Source organism: Panthera uncia (assembly GCF_023721935.1).
Source record: "Panthera uncia isolate 11264 chromosome A1 unlocalized genomic scaffold, Puncia_PCG_1.0 HiC_scaffold_16, whole genome shotgun sequence".
In the NCBI taxonomy this organism is placed as follows: domain Eukaryota; kingdom Metazoa; phylum Chordata; class Mammalia; order Carnivora; family Felidae; genus Panthera; species Panthera uncia.
In genome coordinates this window covers 78,743,443-78,762,542 of record NW_026057576.1, presented here as the reverse complement: position 1 = coordinate 78,762,542, position 19,100 = coordinate 78,743,443, and the positions used below count along the sequence as shown (strand labels likewise).

The 19,100-nt window shown below is 45.9% G+C and overlaps 1 protein-coding gene across 3 annotated transcripts in view; it reads left to right on the top strand.

Annotated features, from left to right (window-relative positions):
* TUBGCP3 (tubulin gamma complex associated protein 3) overlaps window positions 1–19,100 on the top strand; it is a 73,924-nt gene that overhangs the window by 15,691 nt on the left and 39,133 nt on the right. For 2 of the 3 annotated variants that reach the window (XM_049647239.1, XM_049647241.1), the window contains exons 4-11: window positions 2,201–2,278; window positions 2,814–3,031; window positions 4,885–5,057; window positions 7,274–7,392; window positions 8,129–8,254; window positions 9,585–9,653; window positions 10,061–10,193; window positions 11,757–11,923. In XM_049647239.1, the coding sequence (XP_049503196.1) occupies window positions 2,201–2,278; window positions 2,814–3,031; window positions 4,885–5,057; window positions 7,274–7,392; window positions 8,129–8,254; window positions 9,585–9,653; window positions 10,061–10,193; window positions 11,757–11,923 (1,083 nt within the window). The remainder of the gene's footprint in view (window positions 1–2,200; window positions 2,279–2,813; window positions 3,032–4,884; window positions 5,058–7,273; window positions 7,393–8,128; window positions 8,255–9,584; window positions 9,654–10,060; window positions 10,194–11,756; window positions 11,924–19,100) is intronic. The other variant, XM_049647240.1, reaches the window with a different exon arrangement.

The window sequence follows — 19,100 nt, the reverse complement described above, 5'->3', positions numbered from 1 at the left end:
GCAAGAACTGAGGCTCTAACCCAGAACTCGCTGCCCAGAGGGACCTCCTGTTGCCTTCCTGACGCCTTCTGGGCATCTCTACGCACATGCCCCTCAGGAAACTCCCACAAGGCCTTGGAGCTTGACATTCTCAGAACTGAAAGGAGCATTTTTTGTCTTTTTCCATACTCCAGGCATCCGTTCACATGCACCCACGCACACCCCTGCCCTTCCCCATTTTCTTTTCTGGTGAATGATGACATTGTTCAAGTGCCAAAAGCTGGAAACCCGAATGTCACGTCGACTCCACCGCTCTCCCCAAATTTGCCCTGTCCCCAAGACTTCTTAATTGTTCTCTCAAGCATGCCTCTCTCCTGTGCCATCTGGAGTCTGGCGCCCTGCGGTTGGCCTCCCAGTGCACGGCTTGGTGATTTTGGTAGGGGAGTTAGGTGCTCACCTTTGCTTCTGCCCACATCCCAGAGTGGTGGTGAGGGTGCAGGAGGAGGCATGTGGGAGGGCGTCCATCCCATGGGGCCCTCATTTCCACGGCAGCGACGGGAGCTCATCTCCCTCCAGCCCTTCAGGGAGACGGGATGCAGGAGGATTGGCTTCGGCCCTCGGTGCTGCACCCGAGGGGTCACCTAGCCCTGGGAGCCCTGGACCTGCTCACAGGGGACTGTGAAGGTTCCCTGGGTGGGTCCTCAGTCACCGAATGCCAGCCGGCCCTTGGCCTTTTCCTCCCAAATGACTGCGTCTCCTTTTGTGACCTCTGCAGTCCAGCCTCCTGGGCCTGGCCGCAGGTGCAGTCGCACCTTCACGGGCTCCCTGTGGTCAGGCTTTCTGGTCCCGCACGTGAGACCCCTCTGACCTGATGCTTCATTCTGTTTTCCGTTCCGTCTCATGCCTGGCTGTGGCCAGGTGTACATGTCTTCATTCCCTAAAATACATTTCCTTCTGTGCCTGCCCCTTCCTGTGTGTGTGCTCCGCCCACCCTTCTCGAAGACCCCATCCTCTCTGGGGGTCCTTTCATCAGCCTGGGCCACTTGAGTGACCCTCCTCTCTCTGAAATGTCCCGTACCCACCGAAGTATGTTTGCCCATTTGTCTGTTTGCTGTTTGTCGGGGTCTCTTTGTTCCCCGTGTTGTGCCAGCTGGGCAGTTTATCATTTCTGGAAAATTGTGTGTAATTCAGATTTTTAAAGTTAGACCGTAATTTAAATACCTGAGATAAACTTTTTCTTTAAAGAAACTTTCAAGGAATATTCTCTATAATGAGGACCTTGTGTAAAGTAAGCAGCCATCCCATAAATGTGTTTTGTAAATAAAGTTATTTTTGTATTCTAGCGTGTGCGTCCCAGAGGTAAGGCAGTGAGAAGAGAGTAGAAATGCTCTGCAAACTCGAGTTTGCACGTGACTGGAGGGTGGGCTGTTGTCAGGGCTGTGAGTCAGGGCGGAGCAGTAGACAGTCCATACAATCCGTGTGCTAATTACCCAGAAAACTGGGGTTTCTTGTCGACCACTCTTACTTCGGAACCTCGAGTTAGGTGTGCAGCATGCCGACTTACATCGTGTGCTTTACAATTTCTCTTTTTTTTCTTTCTTTAATCCTCTATGGCCTACACGGGACTTTGGTAAAAGGGGAAAAAAGCGTTCACCTATTTTATCATGGCGTTTGTCTTAAAACGACTATGTTTAGGAAGTTGGTTATTCTAAGAATTATTTTAAGGGGAAATGCTATTATTCAGGAATAGGGTAGTTTAAAAACATGTTCTCATTGGGGACTTTGGAGTTAGTTTTCAGTGGGTGAAATGATTCAAGGGTAATGACCTCTTGAGAATAGGTTTTGTAGCTTTGTAATGGGTGGCACTGTTTGCAGTACCTGAAAAATGAACAAATTTAGATATGCTGTTACCGTGTGAATGTATTTATTTTTTTGGTTTTGATTAACTTCTGTGTACCAAGTACAGTTCTACGTTTAATTTTTATTTTGTTTTATTTTATCTTATTATGTTTTTAATTTACATCCATGTTAGTTAATGTATGGTGTAATGATGATTTCAGGAGTAGAGTTGAGTGACACATCACTTACATACAACACCCAGTGCTACCATGTGGCTTTTAAAATACATTTCCGTTTTGGAAATAAGGATAATTGAGGAGAAAGTTACATGAAACTGGAGAGCAGTACAAAGTTATTCTGTTAATGTTTTCTTTTTTAACAGGGAGTTTTGAAAAATAAATGGTCAATTCTCTACCTCTTGCTCAGCCTTAGTGAGGATCCACGCAAGCAGCCAAACAAGGTGAGAGAGAGGCTGTCCTCACAGCCAGCGCCCTTCGCGAAGCAGCTTCTGTCTTGTCAGCACAGCCATGCCCAGTCGTGACAGGAATCAGCTTCTGTACTTAAGAAAATAGTAACTTGTCTGGTTGATTTTGTTTTTTCTTCCTTCCTTCCTTCCTTCCTTCCTTTCTTTCTTTCTTTCTTTCGTCAGTGCACTGCTTTTCCTTAAGATGTTTTCCAGGGTTGTTATTACCTCAAATACAACAGTGTCCCAGGGATGCCAGGGGGCCTCAGTCGGTTAGGCATCCGACTCCTGATCTCGGCTCAGGTCATGATCTCACGGTTCGTGAGTTCGAACCCCGCGTCCTTTGCACTGACAGTACGGAGCCTGCTTGGGAGTCTCTCCTGCCCTTTCGTGCTCACTCGCTCGCGCTCACAAAATAAATTTTTTAAGAACAGTACCAAATCAATTACAGAAAGAACTAAAACTTGCGTATAAATCATCTCTGTTGATTTAGGAAGTGTTCTGTGATTTCATATCTCTCTATTCTTTTCAGGTCTCCAGCTATGCTGCGTTATTTGCTCAAGCGTTGCCGAGAGATGCGCACTCGACTCCCTACTACTACGCCAGGCCGCAGACGCTCCCGCTGAACTACCAGGACCGCGGCACACAGTCGGCACAGAGCTCAGGCAGCGTGGGGAGCAGCGGCATCAGCAGTATCGGCGTGTACGCCCTGAATGGCCCGACCCCACCGCCACAGTCTCTCCTGCCGGGGTGAGTCGGGCTCGCGGGCAGAGGCTGCTTATCAGCAGTAGAAACGGCAGAATCCTCAGGTTTGTAGGAAGGCATTTTGTGTGTTCACTGTAACTATCTTTAGGGCCTCGTATGTGCCAGAAATGTTCCAGGCACTGTGTCTGATATGCTTTCTCCTAGGATTTTATTCTTCCCAAAAACTCTTGTTTCACATGGGAATTCTTCCCACTTCTAGTCATGGTTGACTGTAATGATTTTTGGCCAACCCTTTCCCTGTTAATGCAAGTGCGTATTAGTGAAGGCCCCCGTTCAGAAGTGTAATAGGATGGGCCTTTCATTTGGTAACTGACTGACATTTCCCTTGCGGTGTTCACATTTTTATCTCTCAGTGAATATTGTCTGCTTTACTGATCTATGCTATTCTCTTTATTAAATTATTTAAAAAATAAGTAAACTAAAATAAAGTTGTCTCGTCCTCAAGTGCTGTGATCTTCAAACTGAGAATTGTGGCACTCATGGATTAAGAGGAGGGGCTCTGGGAGCGCATGGTCAACGTGCCATCAGCTCTCCCTTTTCCAGGAGATGCAGAGTTGTGGTTGAGAGAAAAGCAGTGGCTAATACAGTAGTGGACTTGGAAATTTGTTTTTTTTTATCTTTTTGTATATTTCTACACATGGTTCGATCCTGGAAATCACATTAGAGCAGACTGTTACAAAGTGGGTACTTTTCCAGAACAGTGACTAAAGAGATTTACAGTCATGTGTGTTCCACGTGAGCATAATACTAATCGTTGTGTGACATAAGTACTCTTGTGTTCAAGTGCACCACACGTGCGTTGTAAGTGGAATGTGGTGTTCTGGAAAGACAGTGCAACATATTCTACAGATTTAATCTCTGACTTGTATTCTGGCTAAAAGAGTAAACTAAATAGACTTGGTCGTTTTTACCTTACAATTTGAAGAAAACAACAAAAACAAAGCGCTGTATAGAGGACTTTGAACTGAAATGGTCCCTTAGAATTTTTCTCTGAAATTTAGAACTGTATTGAAAGTCCTAGTTTAACAAGTGTTGTTGATGACTTTTTCCCCATGAAAATAGAGAAGAGGGAGGGCTGTTTTTGGGGTCTTCTTTCCTGTGTCACTTCATTAGTGGTTGCAGATGGGCCCAGCAGTATTGCTCTGGTACTGAATCTGAGTTCTGCCCCTTAGGAGCTGTAGTGCTGTTGAGATTTTCATTTTTGTGTTGGGTTCCCGGGAAATGACATTTCATTACACTTGTCAAAACACACGTCCTGAGAAGTCAGCTGTTCAGAGACCAGCTCTGACACGTTCTCGAAGTTATCACAGGCAGTCCTGACCTTTTTACTCTTGCCTTGGACTTGATGTTTGTGTATGTTTGAAATTAATTTGCAAATTATGATACTTCTTTTCGTGTCGAATACCGTGAAGGCTGGGAGACAAGCGAGGATATAGAAGGATGGTCCTCCAGAGTTTGAATTGCTGTGCCCTGCAAGTGCTGAGTGAATGAAAGGGGTTAAGTTCAAGTTCAAAGTTAAAATTAGTCGTGAATTTCATTGGTTTTTAGATGGGTCATGTATGTTATGTGCTTGTGAAGAAGAGTCAAGTAGATTTTGGTCTTTAGGCTGAGAAATATGTGGGAGGTGCCAGTGAGAGCCTGAATGGCAGCCTAAACGTCCCAAAGAGGCCTTGGACTGGTCGGTGGATGGATTCTGGTAGGGCGATGTCGTGCATCTAGCTCAGATTTCTAGCATGTAACTCAATATAGGAATTTTAGGAACATTTCCAGCAGTGTGTTGTGTTTCAAGTGAATGGTCTGCGTGTTTGGAGGTAGGAAATGCTCTCTCCTTCTTTTAGACAGCCTCATCACACTCCCGGAGTTGGAGACTGTCTTCGGCAGCAGTTGGGGTCACGTCTTGCATGGACTTTAACTGCAAACCAGCCTTCTTCACAAACCACTACCTCAAAAGGTCTCCCAAACACTGTTTCTCGCAACGTGACAAGACCAAGGAGGGAAGGGGATGCCAGTGGTGAGTAAGGATAGATCCTAACATGGGTTTTCTTTGCAATCTAGATTTTGTGCTTCCCGTATTTGAAAACACTGTCGAGGCCCTGCTTACAACCATTGAGGGCCGGCTTGTTCTCATGATGAGAACTTCAGAGTCCTAAGTATGGTCCGTGATGCCTCAGCAAGTCGGGCAGTGCCTGGGACATTGGAGAAACGCACTGAAGATTTATTTGATGGTTAAACAGACACCTTGCTGAGAGTTTTAGAGCTCTGCTAGATCGCAAAAGAAAGTTTGCATTTCTTTCCCAAGAGCCCTTCGAATAGCAGTGTTTGGAACGCTTCCGAGAAGAGAGGAATGGGCTTCGTTGTTGGCTCGTAATCCACAGATTCTATAATCCCTCCTGCCACCCTCCCACCTGCTCCCCCCGCTGCTCTCTGTTCTTGTGCAGAATGTGAGGACCAGGTGCGTCTTGTGTGGACCTGGGAACACAGCCCAGAGTGCAGAGCCCGGCCCGTGCAGCCACACTTCCTACCTGGGTCCGTCGTGTAACCCTGACAGCTGGGGTGTGGGGGGTTGGGGGAACACTGTGACTTGGCGGCTGGCTTCCAGACAGCGAGAGTGCCCCTCACTGCTCCTCCTTGTTTGCTGTGACTCCTGGCCCCTACCAGGGCCTTCAAGCCTGCGTGACACACAGAGCTCACAGATAAAAGGACTTCACAGTGTATTTGATCAGTCCCAAAGAGCAGGAGAGGAGGTGCAAAGGAAGAAAGAACAGGCAATAAATAGGAAACATACTGCAATGCAGGGAGTTTAAATCAAACACGTCTGTAGTCACATTAAATGTGTATAGATTAGACACTTGGTTTAGTTTTTAAAAAATTACATTTAGACCATTATGTACTGCTCGAAAGAGATATATTCCAAATATAGAGACACAAATAGGTTGGCAGTAAATGGATGGAAACACGCATCTTGTATTTAACCACGGGAAGACGGGCTGCTCCTTCACTGTCAGAGTAGACACCGTAGGAGTGTCGTCAGGGCAGAGGGATGTTTCCTAACAGGGAAAGGGTCAGTTCTTCAGGAAGGAATAATGCTCCTAAACGTGTATTCACCTACCAACAGCTTCAGATGCACAGTGGAAAACCAACAGACCTACAAAGAAAACAGACCCACAATTACAGTTGGATATTTCAACTTCTCTCTCTTAGTAACTGATGGAAAAGGCAGACAAAGTAGTCAGTAACGACAGGTAGATAACATTTGAACAATGTTACCCGTAGTTTGGTGGCGTTGATATTTATGGAATGTTATCTCCACAACTGAAGTACGTACCTGTCCTTACCTTCTGACTCACTACCCTGGTTCTGGGAGTGCTGGGCCCTGACTGTGTACTCATGACATTTTTCCTCCCGCCGATGTCTTGGGTTTCTGAGCATTGCCTCTTTGTCGTTGAGTAACACCTAAATTCTGACTTAGCTTTTGTTCCAAGGTTTATGGAAATCATAACTTTTCTATCGTATTCGCTTCTTTTTACGTGATTGAGAATGGAACCAAGTTCATACTCATGCCATGGAATAAATTTTCACAAACGCCGTCTATGAAATAATTACCTATCCCTTTGTGATTGGTTGTGAAATCGGCTGCATGCCACAATGTGGAGCCCAGTGCGAGGCTTGAACTCATGACTGTGAGGTCAAGACTGGAACTGAGATCAAGAGTTGGACACTTAGGGGCGCCTGGGTGGCTCGGTCGGTTGAGCGTCCGACTTCGGCTCAGGTCATGATCTCATGGTCCGTGAGTTCGAGCCCCGCGTCGGGCTCTGTGCTGACAGCTCAGGGCCTGGAGCCTGTTTCCGATTCTGTGTCTCCCTCTCTCTCTGCCCCTCCCCTGTTCATGCTCTGTCTCTCTCTGTCTCAAAAATAAATAAACATTAAAAAAAAAAAAAAAAAAAAAAAAAGAGTTGGACACTTAACCAACTGAGCCACCCAGGCACCCCTGCTTTTTTAAAAAATTTCTAAAGACTTTTTGTATAAGAAATTCTATGATCTCCATATCTTTTTGAGAAAACTCTTGGTTTTTAGGACTTCATGCTTTTTCCATCTTAAGCTCATTTTTTTTAATTTTAAAATTTTCTCCTGGTTGAAACACGTAATGTAAAACTAGGTGTGGTATAAAATAGATTCCATCTTAAAATGTGTTGTTCAGTAATTCCTCTTACAAAACCAATGTTTCAGGTGCTGGGGAAGTTACGGAGGCGGCCCTTGTGCGGGACATTGTGTACGTCTTCCAGGGCATAGATGGCAAGCACGTCAAGATGGACAGCGTGGAGAACCGCTACAAAGTGGAGGCGAAGGTACAGTTACCGGCCCCCCGTGTGAGGTGTGAGGTGTTCAGGCAGGAAAGACGGGTGTCGGTACAGCCGGCCGGGAGCTGTTAACCTGTAGGGGCGACAGGTGCACTCGGGGTACTGGACCCCTAGAGCCGGTGTGCCGGTCGGGCACACGGGTCTGCCTCCCCGCGGGCTTGTGGCTCTGGTGCTTTTGCTGAGACCTTGCTTGCTTCTCCTTCCGTGTCTTCTCGTGTTCACGGATGCAGCCACCCACAAGCTGACTCCTGCTCTTGGTGATGGTGGTGTCGAGGCACCCGAGGGGCGGGTACCACTTGGCATCTCTGCGGTTGGTACACCGTTCCGGATAAGGTGCCTCCACTTGCCTGCTTTCCCCTTCTGGAACCTCCTTCCCCACGGCCCTTTCGTGTTGATGTCGTGGTCTTTTACAAGTCCCGGCCGTTCTAGGATGTGGCTGACGTCACAGAGACCCTGCCTTGCCGGGGAGCTGGCCAGCTACGTCTTGGGGTGATGCTGCTTGAGCCTTACGCTTGCAGAGAGAGGTTCTACTTCCCTTCCTTGCTGGCACCTGCTACCCTCGTTTCCCAGACTCTCGTTGTTCTGTCTTGGTGGTGGTGCTTTCGTTACTTGTAAGTGCCATGTGTTGGGGCCTAAGCATTAGGATACTAAAAGTGCAAATGGTTTATAAAAGCAATTGAAATTCTACTGTTAATTTTTAATTCTTGATATATTTACTTTTTAGGCAAACCTAAGTAAATCTTTGAGGGATACGACAGTCAGACTTGCTGAGTTGGGATGGTTGCATAACAAAATCAGAAAATACACTGACCAGAGGAGTCTAGACCGTTCGTTTGGACTTGTGGGTCAGGTATGTTTGTTGTTACCACAACATTTAGGATGCCTTCATTTTGGGGAGTGCTTAGTCTACCTAAAATCTTACTATGAAAGTAATTCTTGAAAAGAGGGTTCTTTTTAAGTAAGGAAGTTTTGATACTGCGACACTGGAGCCATCCTGGTCCACTCGAGAAAATAGAGACCACGGTGAGTATTGACAGAGATAACCCAGTACCACACATGGTTCACGGTAGCTGTTGGTGGAGCGTGAGCACAGAATACATAAATGCATTAAAATAAACCTGCAGATGACTGACGGTGTATCACTTTAAGATACTCAGAACAGTGTGGAGCCTGATATTTAAAGAGAAGAGGTTTTATCCTTTGCAGGTTCTTCCCACTGAGGTCCCTGGGTTTACATTCTAGGGTTCATTCTAGAAAGTTTTTGTCACAGGACTGTGTGATGGTCTTTCTTACAGATTCTGGTTTGACATCTTTTTAGTATTTTTTAAAAAAATTTATTTACTTTGAGAGAGAGACAGAGTGTGAGTGGGGGAGGGGCAGAGAGCGAGGGAGACACGGAATCGGAAACAGGCTCCAGGCTCTGAGCTGTCAGCACAGAGCCCGACGCAGGGCTTGAACTCAGGAATTGAGAGATCATGACCTGAGTTGAGGTCGGTTGCTCAACCGATTGAGCCACCCAGGCGCCCCTCACCTTTTCTGTATTTAAGATCCTAGAAATACAAAGAAGTTTTTAATAATATCGGTGTGGAAAATGAGCGGTACAAACAACACTGAAAAATTGGGAGAAACTGGCATGGAGTTGCCAGTTTTAAATTCTAATTAAAAACAGAGAAAATTACATTTTTAAAAATGTTTTATTTATTTCTGAGAGAAAGAGTGTGAATGCAGAGAGGGAGGGAGAGAAAGAATCCCAAGCAGGCCCTGCACAGTCAATACAGAGCCCTACTCGGGGCTTGAACTCAGAAACCTTGAGATCATGACCCGAGCTGAGCTGAAATCAAGAGTCGGACGAACCCCTCAGGTGCCCCCGAGAAAATGACATTTTAACTCTAAAGATTTAGAGGGGATATAATATTAAAAGATCATTGTCAAAGTGAATATACGTTTAGCTGTAATCTGATTTTCCAACTGCAAAGCTCGTGCTGGGGGAGAACACCCCCCTCGTGGGATGAACTATGGCCATGCTGGTGGGTAAAGCTGCCGGCAGGCCCCTGGCAGAAGCAGAACTTAAACCAGCAGAACGTACCAGTCGTGGTCCAGCGCTGAGCCTGTGGCGATCAGATGCGCTGGCGCGTGAGGGCTGTGCTGTGTGTTCACCACGCCTGCTTTTTCCCACGCAGAGCTTTTGCGCGGCCTTGCATCAGGAACTGAAGGAATACTACCGGTTGCTGTCTGTCTTACATTCCCAGGTAATGCTTTGCTTATATTTTAATTTCTTCGTGATTTGCCATCATACAAAATTGCAACTATATAGAGCTTTTAAGTTTCTTTGTAATTACTTTTAAAAGATAAAAATGTTTGCTAATGCTGTTCGTGAGGTCTCCATACCCATGGAGTTTCAGTGTATTTGAGAAGCAATTAATGCTGATTTTCAGAATTCTGTCTACCATTTCACTTGATCTTAGCCAAGAGGCCGAGAAGTGATCTACCATTTCAACCGATGACTAGTGGCTTGAAGAAACTATTGTTCTCTGAGGGGACCTGTCGCTTCGTTTTATGAGAATAATCCCCTCCCCATGCTGACTTCCGTGGATTAAGAAATGGTGGACATATTTGGTGACTTGTGTTTACATGTTACGTCTTTGTTGTTTTTCAGCTACAGTTAGAGGATGATCAGGGGGTGAACTTGGGCCTTGAGAGTAGCTTGACGCTCCGGCGCCTCCTGGTTTGGACGTACGACCCCAAGATAAGACTGAAGACTCTTGCGGCCCTAGTGGACCACTGCCAAGGTTGTTTTGAGTCTCATGGACCTGCTTTATTTCAAAGCAGGTTTTAGAGAATTTCATCTGCGGTCATTTGCGTGCCTGCTCTCGTGTATCCTTGACAGCCATGAATGTGCAGATTACGTACAAGTGCGTAGATCACTTATAGGGAAAGTCACCAGTTGCTGACATGGCCCCATATTTATGTTTGTGGAAGCTTAGTAGTTCATTGAAATGAGGGAAGAAAGGAGAGGGTGTCTAGTTTGTAAGCATTTTGTGGTCCTTGGTGTTGTAACTGTTCATCTCTAAGCCCCTTTTACTTGTCTCTGGCCCAGCAGCCTTCCATGGGGGTTTCCTCCTCCTGAGGTTATGGCCCAGGTCTGGGTCCACAAGCTAGGTGTTACAAGTCCTCCAGTTTGCCTGTGTGGCTGGGGCCTCTCCCAGGCTCTGGCTCTGCATTTCTTCCTGCCTTCTGAACATTTTTTCTCTCTGTTGGAGCTACCTTGGCCAAGAACCTCTTTGTCTTTTCTTCTCTGTAATGTTGGGGCGTCAATGGCCTCCTCTTAGGATTGTGAGAACTGAGTGAGGTGGGAGAAGCCGAGGGTCTGCCCCTAGGTCACGGCCCTGTGTCTGCTGCCACCTTCTTCTGTCTGTGTGAGCACAGGGGCCGGGACTCCGGCACGTGTGGTCTGAGCTCGCCAAGCTGTCCGTGCCCTGCCTCCTCTACTTCCTGCCACCTCCCCTCAAAAAGAGAAAGCAGTCAGGCAAAATATGTGTCTTTTCTCAGATGACGAGTACCCCCATGTGGATTCCTTCTAGACTCTTCCTCTGTCTCTCTCCCCAGTCCCCACAGTCTGTGTGCACTGAGCCCCTCGTGTCCTGGACCTCCAGCTCCTTCTGACATCTCTGCCCCTCCCTCAGGCAGCTGTGTGTGCTCCTGCCAGGAGCATCTCAGTAACATCAGGTCACATTAGACCTTCCTGAAAATCTTTCAGCAACCTAATCAAATCCTGAATTCTTAACGTAAGAAACTTTCTGTGTTTGTGTTTTGGGGCCTGATATTTGCCACTGCCAGTGCTTCATCCTGAGCTGTGCTCCCCGGGCCCGGGACTCTTCACTGTGGCAGGATTTTTCGGAATGGGAGTTCTAGCCACTTAATGGGGTTGTAAGATGAGTTTGGTAAGCCGAGACTAGCGTGTTGTACTAAAGGAGGAAAGGAAGAAAATAGGAAGCATTAAAGTGCAAGTACTGTTTTGTAAAACTTTCATATTTTCTATATGTGTTTATATCCCTGACTGCAGTATAAAGTGTGAGTCTTAATGCATGTCTTGGTCAGCAGAGGTGACAATTCATGTTCCAGCTTGAGTAATGAGTCAGGGGTGTTGCTCTTGAAAAACCCCGCAGCGGCTGCGCAGAGGTAGGGGAGTGCCTTGCTCTGACTCGTGAAGCCTGGGGCAGGCTGGCGCTCTCTCTGTTCCTCAACACGTTACTGCCACTCCTCAGTCCCAGATGGTAGCCAGGGAACACTGCATCTCGATGACCTGGTCTCTGCCGGGAGTGTAATTTGGGTGTTTTGCATGTGTCCCCCAGGGAGGAAAGGAGGTGAGCTGGCCTCTGCCGTCCACGCGTACACGAAGACGGGGGACCCGTATGTGAGGTCCCTGGTGCAGCATATTCTCAGCTTAGTGTCACATCCCGTGCTGAGTTTCCTGTACCGCTGGATATACGACGGGGAGCTCGAGGACACGTACCACGAAGTAAGGAGCGCCATTCGAGTCTCCGGCTACTCTCTTGAGTTTTTCTCCCTGGGAACTGTTTCCTCTCGACTGTAACGCCACCGCACTGCACGAATGCCGTGTGTGTTTTGTGCGGTGCTTTGAAAACCAGTTACCTCTGAGCGACAGAGCCGCCTGGGGTCCGTCGGAGATTATCATCCCAGTTTTAATGGTGGGAAAGTCAGAAGGCCAAATCCCCTGGCCAGGTTTGCGGCAAAGCCAGACCTAGGTGTCCCGTGTTAGTCCTCGTGTGGTGCAGTATCGCACGCTCTGTCACTTTGCAAGGTCACTTACTGAGGCCCTGGCACTTTTAATGGGTGTGTGTGCTGTGTGCCTGTTGGAAGCACAGTTGGTTCTGCCATGAGGCGGCGTGTGTGCTCCTAAAAGCCACTGTGCTGTGCAAGTCACACAGCACAAACCATAGGTCCTCTGACAAAGAGTGGAATGAGGGGCTGCACCCTCAAAACCTCGGGGACATCACATTAGGAAAGGATAGGAACTTCACAGAAGTTGTAGTGCTGTCGACACACGTTCAGTGGTTAAGCCCTCCGTGCATCCTAGATTTTTTTCTTTAAGATTTATTTTTGAGAGAGAGAGTGAGAGCACACGAGCAGGGGAGGGGCAGAGAGAGAGAGACACACAGAATCTAAAGCAGGCTCCAGGCTCCAAGCTGTCGGTACAGAGCCCGACGCGGGGCTCGAACTCACGGACCGCGAGATCATGACCTGAGCCGAAGTCGGACACTTCACTGACTGAGCCCACCAGGTGCCCCAGCCCTCCGTACATTCTAGAGTGAGCACGGCATTTACCCTGCAGACGCCCTGATGTGGGCTTGTGGGTGTGGGGCTCACCTGCAGTGGAGCAGAAGGCTGGGCTCCTGTTTTCACCTAGTTTTTTGTGGATGAACTTGATGTGAACAGTCATGAAATTCGTGTTATGGTCCCATTGTTTCCTCATAGACCAGTTGTGCTGGGACCAGTGGCTTTTTAAACCAGCATGGCGGTAGAGCCGACTGTCGAGAGTGGTTTTGGGGAGTCTCTGGTGCACACGGGCAGCACCTAAGGTGCAGGTGTTGTGTGGGTTGCTCCGTGTGGCCTGTAGCCCCTGCTGTGGCTGCGTTAGAGTCGTCCTTTGTTACTATGTGTAGGAAAGGTGGACATCCACTTTGTGTGTAGTGTCTTGTACCGACGGATGGTCTTTATAGTTGTAAACCTTTTGAATGTCATTGAAAACAACACCCTTTCATGTGTCTCCCTGTGCATACATACGAGTTCCTCTGAGGTCGGTTCTGCGAGGTGGGATGGCTGGCTGTTGGGGAGCGAGCGCAGTCTTTTAGTTTTGATCCTGCCCTTCCCGGCTCTGGAGCGGTCCTGCCAGGCCAACCCGCAGTCGGCCTTCCGTGGGTCCCCCTTCTCCAGCTTGGTCAGTGCTCCTGTCACTCAGTTCTATTGAGGGTTTTTACTCTAATGTGTGAGGTGTGGTGTCTTGGAGGCATTCTACTGCTTCCTAGTGAGGTTGACCAGCTATTCATGTTTGTTATTTTTATTCTACCAATTGCTGGGCCTGTTCTTTGCCCGCTTTTCTGGTGGATTTGTCTGTCTTTTTAGACTTGAGTCATGGCGTGGTTTTATACATTTGGATATCTTGTGTCTGTGGTTGCTCTTTTTTTTTTAATATTTATTTTTGAGAGACAGAGCATGAACCAGGGAGGGGCAGAGAGAGAGGGAGACACAGAATCCAAAGCAGGATCCAGGCTCCAAGCTGTCAGCCCAGAGCCCAACATGCGGCTCGAACTCACGAACCTTGGGATCATGACCTGAGCTGAAAAGAAGAGTCGGAAGCTTAACTGATTGAGCCCCCAGGTGCCTCTGGGTGATACTGACCTTTTAAACAGCTGCTGACCAGTTAACTTGATGAAGCTGATTTTCTTCAGAGTTTGGGACAGGAATTGCAGTTCTGGTCCTATTGTGATATATATAAAATTGTTGTCAAGTAAGACAAAAGGTAAAGCCACAAACTGGTTAATTATCTTTTTAAAATTTAGAACCTAATTTCTAATTTGCAATGCTTTTGACTTTTTTTTTTGGGAATAATTTAGTTTGCAGTTGCTAGCAACTGGGTTTTTAAAGTAGTCCTTAATTACACCACTAATTCACTGTGTGCGTCTGTTTTCAGAATCGTCCCTAAAAGTACCACCAGTTCGTTATTGATTGTCTGACCTGTGTGTGATCTGGGCCTATTTATAATTGTGGGGCCGGAGAATTGGGCCCTGACTTGCAGATTGATTTTCCTCTAGACTGTTTTCTTTTCTATTTTTCGACATTGATTCACTGAGGTAAGGCAAAAAAGCAAACTCTCCAAGACTGGGATAGCTTCATTTTGGGATACTTACTTTGAAGAAGTCTTGTCACCCAGAATATGTGTAAGGCAAACCTTAGGTTTTATGTATTTAAGGATAAAATGCTAAGTAAACACCCTGTCTGTTGAATTCAGTGTTAGGTCATTAGCTCAAACGATCCCTTCAGCTTAATCTCAGATCTTGCCTCATCAATAAAGTTACTCTTTTTTTTTTTTTTTTTGTAGGTATCATTAACACATTTTATTTATTTTTTTAATTTTAGTTTTTGAATTTACATCCAAATTAGTTAGTCTGCAGTGCAACAATGATTTCAGGAGTAGATTCCTTAGTGCCCCTCCCCCATTTAGCCCATCCCCCCCTCCCACAACCCCTCCAGTAACCCTCAGTTTGTTCTCCATATTTAAGAGTGTCTTATGTTTTGTCCCCCTCCATGTTTTTATATTATTTTTGCTTCCCTTCCCTTATGTTCATCTGTTTGGATCTTAAAGTCCTCATATGAGTGAAGTCATATGATACTTGTCTTTCTCTGACTGACTCATTTCACTTAGTGTAATACCCTCCGGTTCTATCCACATAGTTGCAAATGGCAAGATTTCATTCTTTTTGATTGCCGAGTAATAGTCCATTATATGTATATATACCACTTCTTCTTTATCCATTCATCCATCGATGGACATTTGGGCTCTTTCCATACTTTGGCTATTGTTGATAGTGCGGCTATAAACATGGGGGTGCATGTGTCCCTTTTAAACAGCACACCTATATCCCTTGGATAAATTCCTAATAGTGCAGTTGCTGGGTCGTAGGGTAGTTCTATTTTTAGGTTTTTGAGGAACCTCCATACTGTTTTCCAGAGTGGCTGCACCAGTTTGCATTCCCAGATAAAGTTATCCTTAAATTTTTTTTTTTGTTTTTTTGTATAGTTTCAGACTTCTGGAAGAGTTGACAGAACTATAAAGCACCTTCAGGTACCCTTTCCTCAGATTACTTCGAATACTAACATTGCACTACAGTAAACTTATCTTTTTTAAGGTTTTATATTTACTGATATTCCTACTTGGTGTCTGAGGTTAGAGAAGGCTTCAGGAAGTTCAGGATTTGTAAGTGTTCATTTGCCAGTTACTTTATACCCACATGGTCTTGTTTGCTTCACTAGTTCGGCTGCTGGGATTTCTCAAAAATGTACTGTGACTATAGAGCTAACATGAGTCCTTGACGTAAAGTAGATTCTGCCCTTTGCTGCATGCCTGCTGTTGGGTACCGCCGTGCCAGCAGGCAGCTCATAGAGTCTTACAGGGGCCTTGTTTTAACTCCCTGCCTCGTCGCCTTGTGGTGGGGCTCACCGGCCCAGGTTCTGGGGTCTGATGGCTTAGGTTTGACTGTTGGCTGCAGTTTGGAAAACCTCTGAATCCTGGGCGAGTGCTGTAGTCTCTGTGAGCCTTCCCTTGCACATCTTCTGTGCGTGTGTAATAGCAGCAGCCTCACAGGATTGTGTGCGTGTGTGCGGATGGAGTCAGGCAGGTAGTAAGCGCTCAGTATGTTACTAGGTTACTTGCTGTTAATTTATGTAAGAAGAATGCTGGATATAATTTGAGTGCCCGCTGGCCCTGATATGTCTGTGGCCTTTCTTTTAATTGTGGTGTTCTTTGACTTCTCCTTTTTTCGTTGACCCATACATTTATAAATGTTCCTGACTCTGATTAAGTCTCTGACTAAATTTGGGAAGTTCTCTTTAATTTACTCTAAATAATATATTAACCATAAGAATTTGGTAGTTGAGACAATTGCGTTTTGTGTTTGATCCTTACACAATTAAAATTTGGGTATTTTTGTCTCTTCAATTCTAACATTGGTTAATTTCCCCTCAATTGTGTAATCAGTTATAACTTAGTTGTAAAATCATATTTCTTTAAGCGTAAGGTTAACTGTAAGTAGCTACATGTGAGCCTTATGTAACCACTCATTTAAAAGTAGTTTATTAGGGATGCCTGGGTGGCTCAGTCAGTTGAGCGTCTGACTCTTGATTTTGGCTAAGGTCACAATCCCAGTGTTGTGGGACTGAGCCCTGCGTCAGGCTCCTCACTGAGCCTGGACCCTGCTTGGGATTCCCTCTCTCTCCCTTTGCTCTTGTCGCCACTCATGCGCTCACTCTCGAAAATAAAAGTAGTTTATTAAATATTTGCATAATGCAAGGAAATGCTACTTTCTTTTTTTTTTTTAATTTTTTTTGCCCAATGAGTCAAACTGTATGATCTTTTCAATTATATTTGGATTTTATACGCTTTATGTTTTATACATTAAAAAAAGAATTTTTTTTTTAACATTTATTTATTTTTTGAGAGACAGAGATAGAGCATGAGCGAGGGAGGGGACAGAGAGTGAGGGAGTCACAGATTCTGAAGCAGGCTCCAGGCTCTGAAGTGTCAGCACGGAGCCCAACGCGGGGCTCGAACCCATGGACTGTGAGATCATGACCTGAGCTGAAGTCGGACGCTCAACTGACTGAGCCACCCAGGTGCCCCAGGAAATGCTACTTTTTGTAATCAGAGCACAAAACCTGGATAAACAGAGATTGTAAAAAGGACCCAAAGTAGCTCTGGAGATGAAAAGTACAGTAACCGAAATGAAACAAATCACTAGTGGGGCTCAACAGCAGATTTGAGCAGGAAAAAGGAAACACGTGCCTTGAGGATAGACCAACTGAGTTATCCCGCCGGAGGAGCAGGAAGAGAAGAGAATGTCAAGGGTCTGAGAGACCCATGGCGCCGGGATGCGCAGGGGGCTCCCCAGACTCCAGTGGGACAGGTCGCCATGTCCACAGGAGCCTTGTGATCGAGTCGTGGGAAGACAGAGTCCTAGGGAAACTCTGCATGGAGAAGGCCCTCGATTAGGTCGGCAGCTGCCCTCTCCTCAGAAACCACTGAGGCCACAAGGCACTAGGATGTACACTCAAAATGCTGGAAGGAAAATCTGCCAGTCAGGAATTCTGTGTCCTGCAAAAACTCCACCTCAAAAATGGTGGAGAAATGAAGCCATTTGCAGATAATAAAACCTGAGACCTCCTAGAAATGCCGACTGTTGACACAGAGTCTCGGAGCAGTAGGAATTTGGAATAGGCCTGTAACTCGTGAAGTGAGTCCATAATCTCAAGCTTTCCAGTAAAGAGCCCAGGACTAGATGGCTTCACTGGTGAATTCTACCAAATATATAAAGTTAGCACTTGTTCTTTTCAAACTCTTCTAGGAAACTGAGGAAAGAATACTTGTTTTTACACATTTTATGAGGCTCATATTATTCTGATCCCAAAGCCAGACAACAACACAAAAAGACTACAGAACAGTATCTTTTATGAATATAGATGTAGAAATCCTCATAAAGCACTAAAAAATGGATTAGAAGTTAAACGGACTGTACACCATGACCAAGCGAGATTTCTCCCAAGAACGCAGGGGTGGTTACAGCATAAGGAAAGTGATGTAATACACCACACTGTTCAAACGAGGGAAAAACATACAATCATCTCAGGCGATGCAGAAATAGCATTTGATGAAACTCAACACTCTTTCGTGATCAGAACACTCACCGAAGGAATAGAAAGGAGCCTCCTTGCCTGATAAAGGGCGTATATGAAGCGCTAACAGGTAACGTTGCAATGGTGAAAGGGTGTACACTCTGTCCCCAGCTCAGGAACAGACAGCAGGTCCATTTTCCCCATCCTGCTCAGGGTTGCACTGGGAGCTGGAAGCTCTCATCAGGGCAGTTAGACAAGGGAGCAGTTGAAAAACAAAGATACTCAGATTGCAAAGGAGATAAAACTGCTTCTCTTCATAGATGACATAATTTTATACATAGAAAACTAAAGTGTTCACAGTCCAAGTCTAATAAACATGCTTGCCAAATTAGCTGGATACAAGATTAGTACATAAAAATCAGTCCTATTTCTATATACTTGCAATAAACAATCCCAAAATAACATTAACAATTCTAAGTATGACAGTGTCAAAATCAGATACTTAGGGAGAAATTAAACTAAGAAAGTGGAAGAATTGTACTGAAAATCATAAAACTGTTAAGGAAATGAAGGCAGACCTGAATAAACCGATGGCTCCACACGTTCATGGTTTGGAAGACGTGATACTGTGCTTTCAAATTTTTTTTTTTTAATGTTTATTCATTTTTGAGAGAAGGAGAGAGAGAGAGAGAGAAAGAGAGAGAGAAAGCGGGGGAGGGGCAGAGAGAGAGAGGGAAACACAGAACTGGAACAGGCTCCAGGCTCCGAGCTGTCAGCAACAGAGCCCGATGCAGGGCTCAAATCCACAGACCCATGTGAGATCATGACTTGAGCCGAAGTCGGATACTTAACTGACTGATCCACCCAGGTGCCCCTCTGTGATGTTGTTAAGGTAGCAGCACTGCTCCAAATGATCTCACATTGGATGTGATCTCCATCAAAATTCCGTGGCCTCTGTTGCAGAAATGGCAGCACTGGTCCTCAAAGTCACATGGAAGTGCACGGGGCCTGGAAAGCCACATGCTCTTGAAATGAAGAACACAGTGGGAGGACTCACACGTCCCGACGTCACGTTACAGGACACAGCAATCACAGGTGTGTTTCTGGCATGAGTATGGGCTCAGAGATCCGAGAGCAGGATTGAGAGTCCAGAAATACACGTGCTCATGTTTGTTGAGTGATTTTTCAGCAAGGCTCCAAGACCACTCAGTGAAGGAAGAAAAGTCTTTCCAGCAGGTGGTTCTGGGACGGCTGGATGTCCACACATAAAAGAAAGGATTTGGACCTCA